At 37.4% G+C, this 20,810-nt stretch overlaps 1 protein-coding gene across 1 annotated transcript in view; it reads right to left on the reverse strand.

Annotated features, from left to right (window-relative positions):
- LOC100771448 (kynureninase) overlaps positions 1-20,810 on the reverse strand; it is a 146,051-nt gene that overhangs the window by 78,452 nt on the left and 46,789 nt on the right. Inside the window, exons 4-7 of the mRNA XM_035446822.1 lie at positions 12,893-12,954; positions 11,468-11,539; positions 10,030-10,104; positions 7,970-8,116 (exon numbers count right to left, since the gene is read on the reverse strand). Of these exons, the coding sequence (XP_035302713.1) occupies positions 7,970-8,116; positions 10,030-10,104; positions 11,468-11,539; positions 12,893-12,954 (356 nt within the window). The remainder of the gene's footprint in view (positions 1-7,969; positions 8,117-10,029; positions 10,105-11,467; positions 11,540-12,892; positions 12,955-20,810) is intronic.

Genomic DNA, 20,810 nt, shown 5'->3' on the forward strand with positions numbered 1-20,810 from the left:
TGATATTTGTAATACTATTTGTTATTTGGGTGAGTTGGAATGAGCTGGAGTCAGTGACATAATCCTTTGTAAACCTTTGTTAAAGATATCTGTAAATTACCGCATTCCTTCCCCCATATGATGCTTGCTGTGCTGTTCATTGAAAGAGAGAGCAAAGTCCTTTCTTAGGGACCGGCACATTCCACCGGACAGACACCAACACATGGACACATTCACAAGACAGCCTTCAGATAGGCACAGATTCATACTCATCTGACAGACAGGACAGAAGACACACAGAGAAAAAGTAGAGCATTCAAACTTGGGCTCTCTCCTGATTAAATGAAACAAGGGGAAATTCTTTGATTTTTTTCTTAATGTGACATCAATGCCTTATTGGTGATTTAGTTTATTATTAATGCATTCAAACTGACTGCAAGTCTTGATGCCCCACATAAATGTTATTGATATTGTACTATAATACTTCGTGGGAGTAGACTTCAACTTTTAAAGCTAAATTTTCTGTTAAAGGCTTAAGCAATCATTTATTTATTTGTGCCGCCACAGACGTTAAAACTTTTAGAAAAATTGGATCTTATGCTGTGGATAAATGAATGGTTTTGGTGACCATTCATATGTGAATGTTGCTTTGGTATCTCTGAATTTTTACCAATTGATTTTATCAGATATTTACTAGTGTCTTCATCATTCAGTATTCAAAATCAATTGCATGCACACATGTGTATGTTTATTGTACATATCCATGTGTGTGTGCAGTGGTCATGTGTCCTACTCTATCAACTGCACCTTAAATCCAGGAGACAATGTTGTTCACTGAACCTGGGCTTGTCATTTTTTCCATCTATCAAGTCCCAGAGATCTTCCTGTCTCCCCCTCCTCACAGTGATTGTGTGACAGGAGCACCTGTGGTCATGCCCTGCTTTTTTACATTGGTATTGGGGATTTGAACTCAGATCCTCAGTCAACTCAGCTAGTGTTGCTATTCAGTGAGCCATCTCCTTAGTCCCTCTATTCTCTCTCCATCCCTACCTCCTTCCCTGCCCCACTCTCCCCACTTCTCTCCCTGTCCCTCCTATCACTCTGTGTAGGTTTGAAGAAATGGGGTCTTCTTACTTTGTCCAGGCTGCCCCTAAGTTGCTAGATTCAAATGATTCCTCTGCTTCAGCTTCTCAAATGGTGGCTAGGAATATAGATACATATCACCATGCATAGCTGGGAATGAATTCAACATAATAACACTGATTGGACTATAATTGTTATTAATATTTACTAGTAATTGAAAGACATTATGGTTGGGCCTGGTACATAAATCACATACAAAAATAAAAGCTGATACATGATAAAGAGGTGTCTTGCAGATTTTGTTCTTTTAATCCACCATCTGCGTTGTAGTTTTGGTAGGCTAAAAGAGAGCAAATATGTGAACACACACACACACACACACACACACACACACACACACACACACACACACGTTACTGCAATGTATAAAAGAGATGAGAGACTAAAGCAGCTCATTTGTTCATCTACCTTCAATGGGTAATGATTGGGCGAGCACTATCTGCTAGCAACCAGGTGTTTTGTGTGGTGGAAGCCATTTGTTTGGGGACAAACAGCATGAGGAGTTTACACTGAGATTTTCAGGAATCAAATTATTAAATGGTGTATTATTGTGTTGTTTAACCATTGAAACTTCAGTACAATCTCTTCCTCTCTTAACACGCTGTCTATATTATTCTGCTTGCATGTGTATTCTGATGCAGAAATATCCATTTACCGGTTACAAATTCTCTTTCATTTTTTATCTGGAAATCTCATTTGTCCACTATTTCCTTTTCCAATGAAGCTATGTATTCCAATATATATTTACTATTTTTTGCATGCTGAAATTTGTAAATATTTATTGAGTACTAACTATATGCTAAGTTTTAAATAATATTAAGATGTCATTTCTCTTAATTCTTCCAAAAGCAGGCTTATGAAGTAAACATTACTATCATCTTAATTTGCTAAGTAGACAAAATAAGTTATACTGGTAAGTGTATTTCACAGCTTATTACATATGATTTTCATATTAAAATTAAATAAATAAATTAAATTAAAAATTAAATAAAATAAAATTAAAATTAAATATGATTTTCATATTATAAAACTCTGAAACATATGATATATTTATATTAATTACTAGTATATTAATATCAAATATAATTAATGCACTATCATATAATATGCAAAGCATATGATTAATATAATTATTTAACATTTTTCTTATTTATTAGTGAAAGTATTATACAGTCTAAGTGTAGGTTCACATGCCATGGTCCATATGCAGAGGTAGGAGGCCAGCCATTATGTGAGTTCTAGAAATAAAGCTCAGGTCTTTACTCTTGAACAACAAGTCCTTTTGCCCTCTTGCCAGCCTTAGTTATGAAAATTACTAGTGCACATTCTTTCTATTCTACATCTCAAAAGAAATGTCTCAACTCATCAGTATGTGAGAGCCCTGAGTCCAGGATAGCAAAGTCAACAGCCCTTCGCAGACACAGCTAAACTTCATTTCCCAGAGAATGCACAGACTGTTAATCAGTAGATTACATGAGGAAGTAATCTCGCCACTTAAAGGCACGGCATTTGAGAAATTGTACTGTTCACACCCTTTATCCTTCTTTTTTTTTGGCTGGACACACCAACCAAAGCTTTAGGGTATGAATGCCAAATGGACCAATCTTGAATCGTGGGACCCTAATGTCTGCCTGGACAGAAGGTTGACCTCTGTGTGGCAGGAGCAAGAAATAAACACTGGGTATTGTGAAGGGGATCTATGGTTCTCGCTTTATTAAATAGGAACTAGTCTGCCTAACAAACCCACAGAGAGTTTTGCAAAGAAAATAATTCCCAAGGAACTTTTAACTCTTCAGTGTTGTTCATTTGTTTGTTTTGTTTGTCTGTCTGGTTTTGAGAAGGCTGGCTCCTCAGCCACTCACGCTAACCTGGGACTTTCAATTCTCCTACCTCAGCCTCCACAATGATGGCATTATAAGTATGCACTATTAGGATCGGTTACCTATTTCTTATCATACTCTAAACTAAGAAGTTATCTGTAGGGGGCACCCTAACCACGCCTCTTGTGTCCTCTCCCTCTTTAAACCTCCCTCACATCCCCTGACCATGCTCTGGAGGCCATGGTCCTACACACCTGTAGCCAGCCCCTAGGAGGCGTGGTTAGGGTGCCCCCTACAGTTATCACTTGTGAGAACATGCATTTCTTTCTTACTATTTTCTTAGGAACTGTTTTCAATGTGAAATGTGAGGAGGGAGGGAGGAAGGTAAAGGGGTAGGAAGGGAAGAAAGCGAAGGAGTTATGGCTCAGAAATGGGTTAGAAAGCATTGTGTCATCTGCAGATGTAATTGGGAAATACTGTGGGTTGGCAATGCCAAACCCACACTCTCTAGCACTCTCTTCTTACTATAGGACTATAAAAGCAAACTCGTTTTTTCACCTATGCCCCTTTTGGCTGTCAGTTCAGAGGCACTGAGTCATGAGCAGGAATCTGCTGGGCTTTTCTGGGAAAGATTTAGCACTTCACATAAAAGGGACACATGAGACAGATGAACCTGCCCTCTCTTCCATTCTTCCTTCTTGAGGCCTTGAAATGAACTGGGTCTGGAACAACCATGTTATGCCTGTGATGTGGAAAGTCAGAGGACTCCAGATCTGTCACTCAGACTTAACTGTGCTTCTCCATACACCTCAGCAGCCTCAGGCCACTACTGTTCTATGGTTAGCCAAACAGAGTTCTGTGTTTGGACTGATTTTCACTGGTATTCTTTTCATTATATCTGAAAATCTTAATATTTGACTGAGGAATACTTAAGAAAAGGCAGGCAGTGATAAAGTAGAATTTAAAAGTGTTTAGCTAAAATTCTAACAGTGGGAACGGAGGCAGTTTCTGACTCTTGTCTGCTTGTGGGATCTTTTTCTTCCTATCTGGTTGCCTTGTCCAGCCTTGATATGATGGTATGTGCCTGGTCTTATTGTAGCATGTTATGCCATGTTTGGTTGGTGTTGCCTTCTCTTTGCTGATGGGAGATGGGAAGGAGGGTTGAAGCTGGGGGATAGGGAAGGTGGGGGGAGAGGCTGGGTTGGGGAAGGAAGGGAAGATACAGTCAGAATGTAATACACAAGAGAAGAATAAGAAATAAAATAACGATGGAAGTGACCAATATAATTTCAAAACTCTAAAAGTACTCTAAAAGTATGCATGTCACCATTGGTTGATGAAATTTCAAATTATCTTACAAAGTAAATGTGGCAAACAGCAAACCATTCACCTGGACTCTGAGAAAATACTGGATGCAGGTAATTTTTCTCACTTTAAAATAATTAAATAGAAAATAAATTATATTGAAGTTTCTCTTGGAAAAAATTGGTAAGATCAGAAGGCTCAGCATGGTACCACATGACTGTAATTTTAGCATTCAGTAGGAACAGCTACAAGTCCCTAGGCTTCATCTCACGCATCAGGAAAAAAGAAGGAGCAGAAGAAAGAAAGAAAAAGAAGAAGAAGAAGAAGAAGAAGAAGAAGAAGAAGAAGAAGAAGAAGAAGAAGAGAGAGAGAGAGAGAGAGAGAGAGAGAGAGAGAAACTGAGTCAGCCAGGAAAGTAGAGCTGAGCCCTAAGTCTGTAATGATGGTGAAACACATATCCTGGGACACATACTGGGTGTCAAAGTGTTGTGGGCAGCAGACTAGCACTAACTATTGTTTTTTTCCTTTTTCTCTTGTTTTTGTTTTTGTTTTTCAAATCAGGGTTTCTTTGTGTAGCTTTGGAGCCTATCCTGGCACTCGCTCTGTAAATGAGGCTGGCCTCAAACTCACAGAGATCCACCTGCCTCTGCGTCCTGAGTGCTGGGATTAAAGGCGTGGAGCACCAAAGCCCGGTGCCTAACTATTGGTTTTTCATTGTGGTACAATCCAGGGCTTTCAATTGGCTCAGTTGAGGGGCAGTGTCAAAACAACTGGAGATTTTGGTGGAGGTTAAGGGAATGCATCTGCATATTGTTGGTATAGAAAATAAATGTTACTAGAAACAAGTAACTAGGAAAAATCAGAAATATAGAAATCAGAACTCCAGAAAGATGGGTGTTTAGCAATATGAAACAAACATGTATCCCCAAGAGTAGATGCATATCAATCTTCAAACTGATGTCTTCTGACACTTCTTGGCCTTTCCTGTATTTCTTATTTGTTTCATTTGCCTCAACCTTGCCACCAAAATCTCAGTCCTTCCTCTTGCTATGAAAAGCATTTTCACATACAAATCAAAGTTGTAGTATCAGCTCTTCTTCCATGAATTTGATTCCTTCTTTGATACCTATTGCAAATTTAATATTCTCTTCATCACTACTCTTATGCCCAAGGATCAGAGAACACTGAGAACACTGTATGAAAGAGTAAGTGGCTATAAGTGTTAGAGGACCAGGAAATCTGTGAGAAAGAGTCTCCTAGAAATGACAAGGAAGATACAACCACAACACCTCAGCAATTCATGGTTGCCTAACAAGATCTAGACAGCTACACACAGATTTTTAAATTAATTTCACAATACAAAATAACTCCAGATACGTATGATTTGTGTCATTGTTGGTATGTATGCATTTTAAACTACCTTTTAAATTTGTGTATACACTTGCCTATTGCATAACTTTGATATTTTGGCTTTAGGATTTTGAAGGTTTTACTTCATAACTGATTCATTGATTTTCATTTCTCTATTCACTGTCATTTTTAGCTGCTTTCGTGCTCAATTTCTAGAAACTTCCTCCTCTTTTACCTCACTTATTCAGTTTTACAGTGATCATTTTAGGTTCCCTTCCCCCTTTCAATTGTCAATTTCTTTCTTGATTGACACCTTTAATTTTCTTCCTGTCTCTTACTTCGGCTTTATATTCACAGACAACACAGGGGAGTTACATATGTCTACTTTTAAATTAGCCTAATTTCTCAACTCTAGTTAAGAAAAAAAGCAATCATATAGCAAGAGGGTAAACATTTGTGAAAATAAATTTGATAATGGGTAAATCTAAGTCAGCTATACACATAGTTCATTCCCATGGCATCAATCCATGTAGACTGGAACTGTTCATTTTTCCCTTCATTTGTTTGACTCAGCACACCATGAGAATTTGACTCTATGGACATATTAAACGAATGACAGCCTGTGACACATTTAGAGACTAGTTTCAGCAATGAAATCCCTTAACAGGAATTAAATATAAACCCAATAAACATTATTTTTTAAAATTTTTTCATTTTACTTATATTTTGAATATGTGAGTATTTTGCCTGCATGGATGTGTATGTGCTTCAGGTATGCCTGGTGCCTTGGAGGCTAAAAGAAGGCATTGGTTGCCTGGCATAGGAGTTACAAATGGTTTGAGCTGCCATGTTGATGTTGGGAATGAAACCTTGGTCTTCTGAAATAGCAGCAATGCTATTAACCATGGAGCTATCTCTCTAACTCTCTTATTTTAATTTTTAATGGGAAATAAAATCCATATCTGAGACATCTCCTATAGTTTCCTATTCACTGAAGAGAGTAGAAGTCGGTGAGGGAGGCTTGCTGTTTAACAGTAGAACGTGAGACAACCATGACATGCTTCAGACACCACATTCTTAAATCTGAGTGCATGAGGTATGTGCTGTTATTGTAAACTTTTGAAACAGAGGCTCAGAGAAGCCGAGTAACTTGCTAGAGATCATATAATACAGCAATGACCTAGCCTGTGTCTGAAAACCTGATTGTATGATTGCCAAGCTCATGGTTCTTCTTCACTGTCTCTTCTCATTTCTATGGAGGTTAATGAGACATGCATGCATACTATGGGAACATGGGTGCTGATTACTTGCAGGACATTTTAAAACACAAGTATTATTGGCTTCCTTTTATTTTGATGGTTAAGATTTAATATCTTGGTTAAGAAGACATTATCTTTATATCTTTTGTATTACACCACTTTCACAGTTATCCATCAAATCAGCTGGAAGTCCTGGTTGGAAATTCCTAGAGACCACTGAAAACGGTGTTAAATTTCTTTTCATTAATTCCATTCATTAGCTTCGATAATTGCATATATTAGCTGGATCTCACATATATGGTAATCCTATAACTTATTAATGTTCAGAATAAAATTCAATTGTCACCTTTTTAATACAAGCCTTGATTGCATAATCAAACAGAACAGCTATTTAGGATTTTAAATACAACTTACAAGTATTAAATTTTTCTCTCATTTTATTTCTTTCTTATAGCCCAAAATTAATAAAAAAAAATTCTTAAGTCACTTACTTATACACCTAGAGACATGATATACAAATAAAAATAGTTTAATTTTGAATTAATGATATAGGGGGAATAAAAACTTTTGCTATTTTCAGTATCATAAAGCTAGAAGATTGTTAGAAATAAAATGGCATCCTTGAAGTCACTTGAGTAAAATTCATCCTACTAATAACTGCATGAGCTACTAATAGAGTCCATATTTCCCTATCTAGAAGTACCTAGCTTTAAGAGACCAGGTTTACATTTTAGAATGAGTTATGATCTGGCAGTTTCCTGATATGGGCTTTTTAACAATCCTTGCATGTCTCAAAGACTGTAATATTTTATCCCCCTTTTTTGCTGTCTGAAGAGTCACATCATGCGTGCAAAATATGTTCATCCTGGGCCCTAGGTGCCCCACATGAAGATGACATTATTATGAATGAGGTTGGGTCATTGACGCCCTGTAAACATGGCTTGAAATACAGCAATCATAACAATAGTAATAATAATGTCTTAAAAATTGAAGTCTACTTTCTAGAGAAAAAGATACCTAGAACAATTTAAAGCACACATGAAAAGATGCAAGTAGACAACTCTTGAGCAGAGTGCTGCCTGGGGAAATGATAATGAGGGAAGAGTGAACTACCTTTGCTTGTCCAGCTTTTGTAATGGCAGGCATGTCAAAGAGCTGTCCAGTGTAAAACTGCACACCACTGAACAGGATCACTGCAATCGAGTCTCCTTCCTCCTCGATTACTTTCAGTATGTCTTCCATCCTTAAGGTCTCTTCCCCCTAGGTCAAATTCATTGCTAGTTACACGTTTGACAGTGATAAACATGTTACTCCATATCTACAATTGTCTTTTCTACATAAGGGCAATGGAAGATGATTATGCTTTGCCATGCCAATGCTCGTCATAAATCTGGCAAAAGAATAGCACTGGGATACATTTGGTTACAAGGAAATAAAAATAAATAGCTAAAGAGATTTCTTTGAAGTGCCATTCTGCACAACCCTGTTTGCTCTTTTGTACTTCAGTTTTCAATTAATGTTTATTATTTATAAGCCCGTAAATTGTTTTCCAATTACCTTTATCCAATAAAAAAAGCATGATGTCAATGAAATATCTTACAGCAAAGCTGGAGATTCATATTGCACTCATCAAGTTAGTGGTACTTTTTCCAATGAAAACTCACTTACACATCTTTCAACTGAGTTTTGCCAAATTGACGTTCCAATTATTTTAAAATTTAATCTTTTCGAAGCTAATGTAAAGATAAAGAGAAACACGAAGAAAACAGATCGAAATAAAGTACCAAGGACAAAGTTTCTCTAACCTCCTCACCACAACTAATGATTGAAATTGTCGGTAAAGTGAGATTCAATCTTGAAAAAATAACTTGAGCTGTAAAAAATCAGATAATCATGAAGAATCTGCTTAGGGGTAAGCAGGTTTGATGTACATCCAACTTTCCACAAATCTCTTGCAGTAAATATGATATAAATTTGGGCCAGTGCATCCTAATTGACTTCACATCATGTAGAAAGCTTAATAAAATAATCATATATTATCCTTCCATATAAGTTTTCAAATTCCCTGCTATTTGCCAAGTTCCATGTTAGAAGACTTATGTGGATGAGTGTGTGTGTGTGTGTGTGTGTGTGTGTGTTTGTGTGTGTGTGTGTGTTTGTGTGTGTGTGTGTGTGTGTGTGTGTACAGTTTCTATTAAAAGAATCCTGGGGCTTGTTTACCAAATAGGAAAAACATTGATATTAAAATCTCTCTTTTATTAGAAATATGCTTTTTATACATATAAAGAGTGAACTTAGTAATTATAAAAATTCTACTTAGGGAACTGGCAACTTAAAACTTTTAAAATTCTAATGTAGTTTGACAACAACAATTTACAAAAAAAAACTAACTAAAGAAAATATTACAGAAACTAACATGCAATACATGTGTCTAAAGGATCTTCTTGAAACAAATAAGACATAAAGGTGCTAGTGAGATAAAGTTCTCATTCATGTTGATTTGAAGCCGTGTAGTAATGCAAACAATTGGTTAGAATAGACCCAGGAGACAATTACTGGTCCTATGTATCACCCAATCTTGGTTCTTGGTGGCTATGTTCATTTATGCTAGAAACCACTCATTTATATAGCACATGTGAAAACAGGTACCTTTGACAGATGTGAGAATCTTTTATACCATTAAGCTTGCATGTTGGTTACTACACACACTGAAATCCCACACTCTACGAATTATTGGCTTTAGAAAACTTACTGTATCTTACATGCAAGAAATACTTGACACTTTGCAAAAGAACATGAAAGACAGTATCCTTATGGTTTTACAATGATTTGATTTGATTTTAATAGACTCTACCAGCAACAATATGTGAAATTAAAACTGGAATACTCAATTTGTCACCCTTTTCTCACCTCTTGACTACTATGGACCCCACTGGTATAAAAAGAAAAATTTCTTGCCATGAATCCAGGTCTTGAAAATGAAAATAAATATATATCCCATTTATTTTTTTATTTTAAACAAAAGGATCTAATAGTAACAAATGCACTGGTCTCTTATGCATTCTTAGAAGTTACAGCAAAGCCATAAAGATAATAAATTTCTGAGGAAAATTGAGGGACATCAATGGACATTAGGTAGAAGTATAATGAACATTTCTTTCTTTCCCAAATACCTGTCTTGGCTTTATCATCTGCATACTTTTCTCAACATCAAGTCCGTGAAGTTGAATCTGTGACTCAATAGCATACTGAAAAAGAAAAAAAAATATATTCATAAACTAAGTCCAAAGCAGAGCAGTCCATTAACAGCTCCTCTGAAAAAATAAAATAGCAATAAAACCATATCATTATATTAAACCACGTGCCACAGGTAAAGAGAATGGCTACATCAGAGAGAACCTTCTTAAGGTAATGAAACAGGACTGCATACTAAAGGTGATCAAAAGTGCAGAGTAGATTTTAGAGATAAGGAGATTGCCACAGTAAAACTCACCTACTACAAATCACAGCTGGAACTCGCAATGTAACCTAACTATCTCGGGTTGAGTTAGGATGCACTAACATCTCACCACACGAAGAGTCAGAAAAGACAGATCACATTAAAACTCCATGGAGAAAATAAGATATGCATGCAACAAAATAACTAAGAGGAGCTGCAATTGTCTTCAAGGTAGCAAGGCCTCGATCTTTTGTTGTGGTTGTTGTTGTTGACTTAATAGAATTACATGCTTTAAAATTACAAGATGTAGTATAGAATAATGAAAAGATAAGAGTGAAATTTCTTTAAAACTAAATGAAAATGTCTTTATTATTTGGTTGAGCTACAAGAAAACTTTTAATCTTCTCTGTGTGTAGGGCTGTATTTATACGTACATTTCCCTGTGTATGTTCACAGGCATGTATAAAAGCCATTGGTCAATGTCAAGGTGACTTCTCTTGACACTCTATTCCTTGTTTTAGGGGGGACAAGGTCTCTCATTGAAACTGAAACTTACTAACAAGATAGAGAGGCTAACCAGCAAGCCTTAGACATTCTCCTCTCTTGTTTCTTGTTCAGGGACTATAGGCCCACACAGGCACACTCAGCTTTTTTGTCTGAGTGATAGATATCCCAGTTTAGGTCCTTATGCCTGTGCAGCAACTTCTTTGCAGACTTAACCATGTCCATACATGAGTATTTTAAATCTTTAATATTTTTTTCATAGAAAGGAAAAAAGCCATGCAAACACAAGTTCATATGACAATTCAATATTGCTAAGGGTTAAGCAGTGGAGTTCTTATTGATTTCATTTTATAAAATAAAACAGCAACAGGAATTAATAAAACATTTATAACCACACTTGATTTAGGGAATGATTTGCTCAACATCTTTAAAAAGACTAATAAATCAATGTCTCCATTCAGTCCTTTTCTCCCTGAACACATGTTTTACTTGAACAAAAGAAATAAATCTACTATCTAGAAAAAAAAGCTTAAATCAAAAGCACTTGACAGATCTTTTTTAGTTGGCTTACTTGGAAACGAATATCGAATAAACATTCAAGTCAGAAAAATGGTATGTCCCGCTAGGAAGAGTAAAAGAACATAAATATAATTTGAAGAAATCCTTACATGATCAGAAGGGAAGGCTTTGGCTTCCAGAAGAATCTTGTACCGCTTTGGTGTAGGCTTAAAGAATGACAACTACAACGAAACAGAGTTACCGAGAAAGATTAACACACAATTTACTCATTTGCTCCTTTATGCCACTCTCTCATATTGTAAATGCCAACATTTTAAAGACATTAATTAATTAAACATCTAAGATACCTGACACAGCTATCTTTCCAATTAGCCTAGTTTCCAATGAATTATGAAGAGGGTGAAGATATTGGCTCATTACATTTATCAATAGAAAACAAACTCAGAGGAAAATATAAAGCAGATAAAAACATATTCTAAGTCTTTACCTAAATGTTAATTGAAAATTTATCTTCTTAAGCATTTAAAGGTAATTTTTCTAAAGTGAGGCTGAAATAGCTTGTTCTATGTGTGTCCTATTTACATATCTTACACTGCCAATTTGGTTCCCTTTATCACCTTTCCCTTTTGATGATTGTTTGCTTTATTTTATTTTGGTTAGGTCCAGCTAAAGGTGCCTCTATCCTCTCATAGGACCCCTGTCCATCAGAGAGGCACCAGCCAGAGATACACTACTGTTTGCTGGTCCTTTCATTTCTCTATGAAGTCCCTGAACAATAGCTTGGTGTAGATTCTAATATAGATGACAACAACTTTTAAAAGGATGATCATATTTGGCCAGGGTGCTAAATTAATTTTTACATATTATCTCATTGAGTTCTGCACATCTATGAGGAAGACACCATTATCCTATTACAAAGCCAAATACTATTTCTCAGAGATACTGAAAATTTTCGCCAACATTAAGGAGACACTAAGTAATTAGTTGTGAGTCAAAATGTAGGATATATAAACTTTTAGACATGACTTGAAAACATATTCTTGTATGCTTCCATCAGAGTGTATCATTTAGTTTGTCTTTTTCTCCCTGTGTATGAATAAACCACAAAGGTACTTAACCTATGGTATTTTGTCATGTGGCTCTTTTGACTTGATAACTATGATCAATCACAGGGTGATAACAGTGAAATATGTTTGGCATATTTGGCTTCTGCTTCCAAAGGTGCATTTTAGATTGGTGTTAGAAACAATCAACTTTTTTTTCCAGAACAGGGAACCATCCTTTCTGAGCAGCCAATAGCAGTTCTTATGGAACAATTTTCTCTTTTAAGTACTACTTCTATTTTCCTTCTGCTCTGTGATAAAACTCATTACTCTAAAGATCTTTGTAAGAAGCAACTTACCCATGATTAAGAAGGAAACATGGCATCATGGTCTAGAATTTCTTGGTGAAAATATAAATAATCTCACATGTTAATAAATAGCCTGTCAGAACCTTTGAATTTAAGATTCTTAGAAACATATCAGATTATGCAAATGAGAGAACTCAAAACACAGATGGAAAAGAAACCTTACCAGTAGAAGATGTAAATTAACAGTCAAAGCATTCATTAGGACTATTTCTTTCTCATGGGCACCTGGAAAATAATCATCAAAAATGCATCATATTTGAGATTTTTCTTATTCGTTTGGAATGTAGTTGGAAAATGAGGCTGGAACTTTACTTGATCATATCAATGTCATTAGAGATAAGGGCATATTGACATGTCACTGTGAAAAAGGAGGGTCCCCACATGACCCATTTACCAAATTATACCTGGAATTACATCCATGTAGACAGTTAAAACACTGTATTCCCCTTTTGATGTTATGAATAACAAAACAAAAATAATAATCAATTTCTATGATCCACAAGCTCAGAGAGATTTATAATATTGTCAGTTTGCAAAATCCCCAAAGAGTACTATTTATGAGTGTATAACTTCAAAATAAACTTAAAATGATATTAAGGTTAATCATATCTTTAAAGCTGACTGTTCAAGACACCAAACTAAAATTCACTTTCATTAACAGAAGTCAACTCTGCCAAATGTATCTCACTGTTACCATGGTGAGATTGGTCTTAGTTGTCAAGGCAAAAGAGCTGCATGACAAAATACCACAGCTCAAATACCTTTATGTATCACTCATTGACAAGCATAAAGAGATAATATCAATGTATATCGACTGATTAAAAACATGTGCAAAATTAAGAAATCTATTACCTACACACCATAGTACCTAACTCCCAAGGTTGGAAAACTGGGAGTAGATGGGAGACAGAGCCTATACTTGTGATGTGACAACTCAGAGACACTTTCACACCTTCTGGAATTCAGCTTTCCAGATGTTTTCTTTAAAAAAAGAAACACAACAAACTAGACAACTGACATAGGAAAATGTCTATCACAAAGTTCATAAAGCAGTTAGAGAAAACATGTAATGCTGGTCATACATTTTTTACTCATGGGCATACTTGTGATAGAGTTCCCTTTAGAAACACAGAAATTAGTTACACAGAGAAACCCTGTTTCAATAAAAACAGAAACAAAAAAGGAAGAAAGAAAAGGAAAAGAAAGGAAAGGAAGGAAAGCAAAAGAGAACCCCTCACCAACTGGAATCCCACAATGAGGGGACAATACCAAGCAGAAGATTCAAGGCTAGCATTGGCAACATAAATTAAGACCAAGTGTCAAAGAATCAAATGTATCTGGGTGCAGTGGTGGTATATTCCTGTAAACTCTACACTTGGGAGGAGGAAGGAGGAGTGCTAGGAGATTCTGGACAGCCCCTCCATGTAAAAGATGAAATACAACCCCACACAGCAGTTAAGTTGGCAGGTGTAAAACCTGGAAAGTTCCTCTGAGCTGCTGAACTCAACACTCCAACACCAGCATATGACTTGCTGTCCTCAGGACACATGAGGACCCATTCTGCCAATACCTCAGATTAAGTAATATCCTCGCCTTTGTCTCCAAGGCCACCTCTTCCTTGCTAACCACTTTCTTGGCCTGAAGCAAGGGTTCTTTTTTTTTCTCTCTCCATTTTTTAAATTTAATTTAGAAACAAGATTATTTTACAATTCAATCCCAGTTCCCTCTGCCTCCCCTCCTCCCCTGCCCCCACCCAACTAACACCCTACCTATCCCATATTCTTTCTGCTCCCCAGGGAGGGTGAGGGCTTCCATAGAGGGTCTTCAGAGTCTGTCATATCATTTGGGATAGGAGCTAGGCCACCCCCTTGTGTCTAGGCTCAGGGAGTATCCCTCTATGTGGAATGGGCTCCCAAAGTCTATTTCTATGCTAGGGATAAGTACTGATCTACTACAAAAGGCCCCATAGATTTCCAAGGTCTCCTCACTGACACCCACATTTAGGGGGTCTGGATCAGTCCCATGCTGCTTTCCTAGCTATCAGTCTGGGAGCAAAGAGTTTCCTCTTGTTCAGGTCAGCTGTTTCTTGTGGGTTTCACCAGCCTGGTCTTGATCCCTTTGCTCATCACTCCTTCTCTGCAACTGAATTCCAGTTTAGTTCAGTGTTTAGCTGTGGGTGTCTTCTTCTACTTCCACCAACTGCTGGGTGAAGGCTATAGGATGGTATATAAATTAGCCATCAATCTCATTATCATGGGGGAGGGGGGTATTTAAGGTAGCCTCCCCTCTGATGCATAGAGAGTTGGTGTCATTGTTGTAGATGCACAGACATTTCCCTAGCACCTGATTTCTTTTTAAACCTATAATGAATACCTGTATTATGTTATCTCTTATCTTGTTCCCCTGTATTCTTCTCCCAACTCAGACTTCCTGCCCCCTCATGTCCTCCTCATCTCTCCTCTTCTCCCCTTCTCATTCTCATAGCTCCCTCTCCCTTCCCGTCATGCTCACAATTTTCTCAGGAAATTATGTCCCTTTCCTCTTCTCTGGGGGCCATCTATGTCTCTCTTAGAGTCCTCCTTGTTTCCTAGCTTCTCTAGTGGTATGCATCGTGGGATGGTAATCCTTTGTTCTACATCTAAAATCCATATATGAGTGAGTACATACTCTGTTGGTCTTTTTGCGACTGGGTTGTCTCACTCAGAATGGGGTTGGGTATGGTAAAGATGTATCACCAGATCTATGAAAGTGACCAGAACTGTACCTGGAGGAGGTAAGTGTCTGGGATCCCAGCTGGACAGCCCTACTCTTTAGGTCCTAGCCCCCATGGTCACATTGAGAACCCCACTCCTACCCAACCAAGTCCCAGAGAGCTGGCAGCAACTTCCCCACACCCCCAACCATCCATTGCCACATCATCAACCACTGGAGCCTTGGTCCCACCTATACTTGGAGAATCAATTAAGCAAGCCACAGGCCCAAGTGCTCCTTGAGGAAGAGCAGGCACTTAAGCCACAGATCCCACCTGCACCAATTGGAGGATGGATAGACATCCTCCAATAGACAATTGGAGATGGATAGACATCAGTGTAAGATACCTTCAACATCAATTGTACTCCAGGAACTTAGCTCGTTGGTTAGTTGTATATTTCTGCATCTTCTTCCATCTGTTTCTGAAAGAGGGTTCTAAATTCTCTGGGGTTGTGGACTGTAGTCTGGGTATCTTTTGCTTTATGTCTGGTATCCACTTACAAGTGATTATATACTCTATTTCTGGGTCTGGGTTACCTCACTCAGGATGGTTTTTCTAGTTCTGTCCATTTGCCTGCAAATTTTAGGATGTCAGTGTTTCTTAACACTGAGTAGTACACCATTGTGGAACTGTACCACATTTTCTTTATCCATTCTTCAGTTGAGGGACATTTAGGTTCTTTCCAAGTTCTGGTTATTATGAATAATGTTGCTATGAATATAGTTAAACAAATGTCCTTTTGGTGTGAATGTGCCTCCTTTGTGTACACAACAAAAAGTGGTATTGCAGGGTCTTGAGGTAGGTTGATTCCTAATTTTTTGAGAAATCACTATACTGATTTCCACAGTGGCTATATAAGTTTGCACTCCCACCAGCAATGGAGGAGTGTTCCCCTTTCTCCACATAATCTCCAGCATAAGCTGTCATTAGTGTTTTTGATCTTAGCCATTCTGATCCATTTAAGATGGTATCTGAGAGTTGTTTTGATTTGCATTTCCCTGATGACAAAGGATGTTGAGCATTTCCCTAAGTGTCTTTCCACCATTTGAGATAGTTCTGTTGAGAATTCTCTGTTTAGATTTGTACCCCATTTTTAAATTGCATTACTTGGTATTTTGATATCTAGGAGTCAAGACCATAATGGGGAAACCCACAGAATCAACTGACCTGAGCTATGGAGAGATCACTGACTTTGGTCTGACAAATGTGGAACCTGCATAAAACCTATTAAGGTGACAATTATACTTCTGGGGCAATGGCACTGGCAGTGGGCCCAAGATCTAATCTAATGCACAAACTGATTTAGTAGAGCCCATTCTCTATGGTGAGATACTTTGCTCAGCCTAGACACATGGGTGTGGGGGATTGGGAGGTACCATGGTCCTGCCTCAAGTAGATGATGGGACAGATTTAGCAGACTTTGTAGGGGAGGCTGTACCCTCTCCAAGGAGCAGATGGGAGGTGGCAGGGGAAAATGGAGGAGCTGGAGGAGAGGAGGGATGGGGAACTGGGATTGGAATGTAAAAATTAAATTATTAAAAAAAGAGAAAGAAAATGGTCAAAGTGAAAAATGTCAAAAATTCAAAGTACAGATGTGGAATAAATTACTTCTGCCTAAAAAAAGAATTCATTCAACAACATAAAGAGCAATATGACATAACCAGAAACCAGTGGTTCTACAATAGCAAGACCTGAACATCCCAACACAGATGAAGCAGAAGGAAACAACCTTAAAAGTAACTTTATGAAGATGATAGAGACCCAAAATTAGATCAAGACCAGAAGAATATTTAAATAGACCTATAACCATTATAGATATTATAGTTTAACATAGTACTCCAAGTTCTATCTAGAATAATAAGACACCAAAAGAAGATCAAGGGGATAAAAGTTGGAAAGGAAGAAGTTAAACTTTCATTATTTGCAGGGGATATGATAGTATACATAAGTGATCCAAAGAATTCTACCAGGGAACTCCTACAGTTGATAAAAAAAACCTTCAGTAATGTGGCAGGATACAAGATTAACTAAATAAAAATTAGAAGCCCTCCTATATGATAAACCAGCTAAGAAAGAAGTCAGAGAAACATCACCCTTTACAATAGCCATGAACAAAATAAAATATCTTGAGTTAGAATTTGGTAACTCTATCCAAACAAGTGAAAGACCTGTATGACAGGAATTTTATATTTTTGAAGAAAGAAATTCATGAAAATACCAGCAAATGGAAAGATCTCCCATGTTCTTGGATATGTTGGATCAACATAGCAAAAATAACAATCGTACCAAAAGTAATCTTCAGATTCAACATGATTCCCATCAAAATACCAGCACAATTCTTCACAGCCCTTTAAAGAACAATACTGAACTTCATATGGACAAACAAAATACCCAGGATAGTCAAACCAATCCTGTACTATAAAGGAACTTCCAGCAGCATTACCATCCTTGCAATGAAAACATCTAGGTATTGGCACAATAATAGATAGGTAGACCAATGGTATCAAATTGAAAGCACTGGTATTAATCCATATACCTATGAACACCTGATTTTTGACAAAGAATCTAAAATTATGCAAAGGAAAAAAGAAATCATCTTCAACAAATGGTTCTGGAATAACTGGATGTAGAAGAATGAAAATGCATCCATGGCTATCACCATGCATAAAACTCAAGTCCAAATGGATCAAAGGCCTCAATATTAAGGATCAAGCCGCACTATACCTTATAGAAGAGAAAGTGGGAAGTAACCTTGAACACATTGGTACAGGAGATTACTTCCTGAATATAACACCAGTAACACAGACACTGACAGCAAATAATAATAAATGGGATCTCCTGAAACTGAGAAGCTTCTGAAAGGCAAAGGACACAGTCAACAAGACAAAACAATAGCCTACAGAATGGGGAAAGATCTTTCCCAACCTTTCATCTGACAGAGAGCTGATCTCCAAAATATACAAAGAACTCAAGAAACTATACATCAAAATAGCAAATAATCCAGTTAAAAATTTGGGTGCAGATGTAAACAGAGAACTCTCAACAGAACAATCTCAAATGGATGAAAGACACTTAGGGAATTGCTCAATATCCTTAGCCATAAGAGAAATGCAAATCAAAACAACTCTGAGATACTATCTTACACCTACCAGAATGGATAAGATCAAAAACACTGATGACATCGTATGGTGGAGAGGATGTGGAGTAAACGGAACACTCCTCCATTGCTGGTGGTAGTGCAAACTTGTACAATCACTTTGGAAATCAGTATGGCAGTTTCTCAGATAATTGGGAATCAATATCTCAAAATCCAGCACTTCCACTCTTGGGCATACCGAAAGGATGAGCAACCATACCACATAGCCAGAACCTGTTAACAACCTAGGTGCTCCTCAACCAAAAAAACAAATAAAGAAAATGTGGTACATTTGCACAATGGAGTCTACTCAGTGGTTAAAATACAATGACAACTTGAAATTTGTAGGCAAATGGATGGAACTAGAAAAAACATCCTGAGTGAGGTAACCCAGACCCAGAAAGATAAACATGGTGTATACTCACTCATAAGTGAATATTAGAGAGAAAGCAAAGGATAAGCAACCTACAGTCCACAAACACAGAAAAGCTAGGTAACAAGAAGGACCCTAGGAGGTACATACACTGCATGCCCCAGGAAGTAGAAATAGATAAGATATCCTGAGTAAATTGGGAGCGTGGAGTGGGGGGCTGTGTGTAGAAAAGGAGGGGAAAAGGGAGGAGCAGAGGTGCAGGAGTACACGAGGGAACTGGATTTCAAGTTGGGAGAATGGCAGAGAGGCAGAGCAAGGAAAGAGATATCCCCATAGTTGTAGCCTTTATGGGGTTAGTGAAAAACCTAGCACTAGGGAAATTCCCAAGAATTCACAAGGATGACCCCAGTTAAGACTCTAAGCAATAGTGGAGAGGGTGCCTGAAATGCCCTTCCCTGTAATCAGATTGATGACTACCTTAATTGTCATTATAGAACCTTCATCCAGTAGCTGATGGAAGCAGATGCAGAGAGCCACAGCTAAGCTTACTCATGGATTTGTTCCTTACTTTCAAGGGCACACTCATTCTTGAACCAATTTCTTGTCAACAGTCTCTCACTACTTTGAAGGATTATTTTTCCTCACACTATTATCCCAACTTTGACTACTACATATGAAATTCACCAGAGCACTTCACCAAAAGCCTTCCTAACCTACTGCTGAGCCCTGTCCAAAGACAGGATCTATTTATTTAAGATGCAAATGTGCATACCTAGGTAAACCCAGGAGGGAAGCTAGAATTAAAGTCTTGAAACACTAACAGAAATGTTTACTGTGAGTATAACTAAAGGCACTTAAGAATAAATTATTCTTAACATCACAGCAATGCCAACTGAAGTAATTTTTAGTTTATTTTCAAAAGAAAGTTTATCTAATTGACCTCATGGGTTCAAGTTGTACCTCTGAAAACAACACAGTTCTACAATATTTCAATATTATCTAAGAAATAAATTGTTTCAGTTAAATGAAACTCTTTCAAGTTGCCTCTCCTTGTTCCCTTTCCTCTCCTAAGAGCCTTCTTGGAATTAATGAGGAAACATCATGACCTAAAATTATTCAGAGAGTTTTTTAGAAGCTTTCTGACAGCTTAAGACTTGGGAGGCTGCTCCCCTTAGGGGACCACCTGAGATTTTATTTGATAAATGTCAAAATTGGAGTTGCTTCATCTGAGGTGAGTGTTCCCCACTTGTTTTTGTCAACTAAACACAAGCACTATATTGAAGCCTTCTTATATTGAAGCCAGGCAAAGCAATACTTATGGAGCCATTACTATGCACTGATACTTTTTAATTTCAGAAAAGTTTAAAAAGTCACTCCTGGGAGTCTAAAGTGAGCTGAACCATCACAGACTCTGTTCAGGAAGTGCACCAATACTTTGAAATCTGCAACTTGTATTATTTCACACAGCCTTCTTAGCAATGAGATGAGGAATCTATTGTGGGTTTCCTTCATTGTATTAATATGGAAACTGATATCTAAATAGTACTAGCCAAAGTCTCCAAATAAGAATTCAGAATTACATTTGGAAGCACTGTTTATAAGACATTATCCATAAATCAAACTTGGAGACCCAGGTTCATAACTAATTTCTAATTTCCCTTTTTGTCTCTCTAATCCCAATATAACTTCAAAGTTTTGCAAGCCGAGAAGAGCAAGTCCCCAAGCTGCTTACCGTCTGGTAAGAGAGTCCAATGTGGACTGTCATATCACCTTCTCTCTTCTCTATTAAGCAGATGCAAATGCTATTGTGCATTTGATGT

This window comes from Cricetulus griseus, chromosome 6 (genome assembly GCF_003668045.3).
Source record: "Cricetulus griseus strain 17A/GY chromosome 6, alternate assembly CriGri-PICRH-1.0, whole genome shotgun sequence".
In the NCBI taxonomy this organism is placed as follows: domain Eukaryota; kingdom Metazoa; phylum Chordata; class Mammalia; order Rodentia; family Cricetidae; genus Cricetulus; species Cricetulus griseus.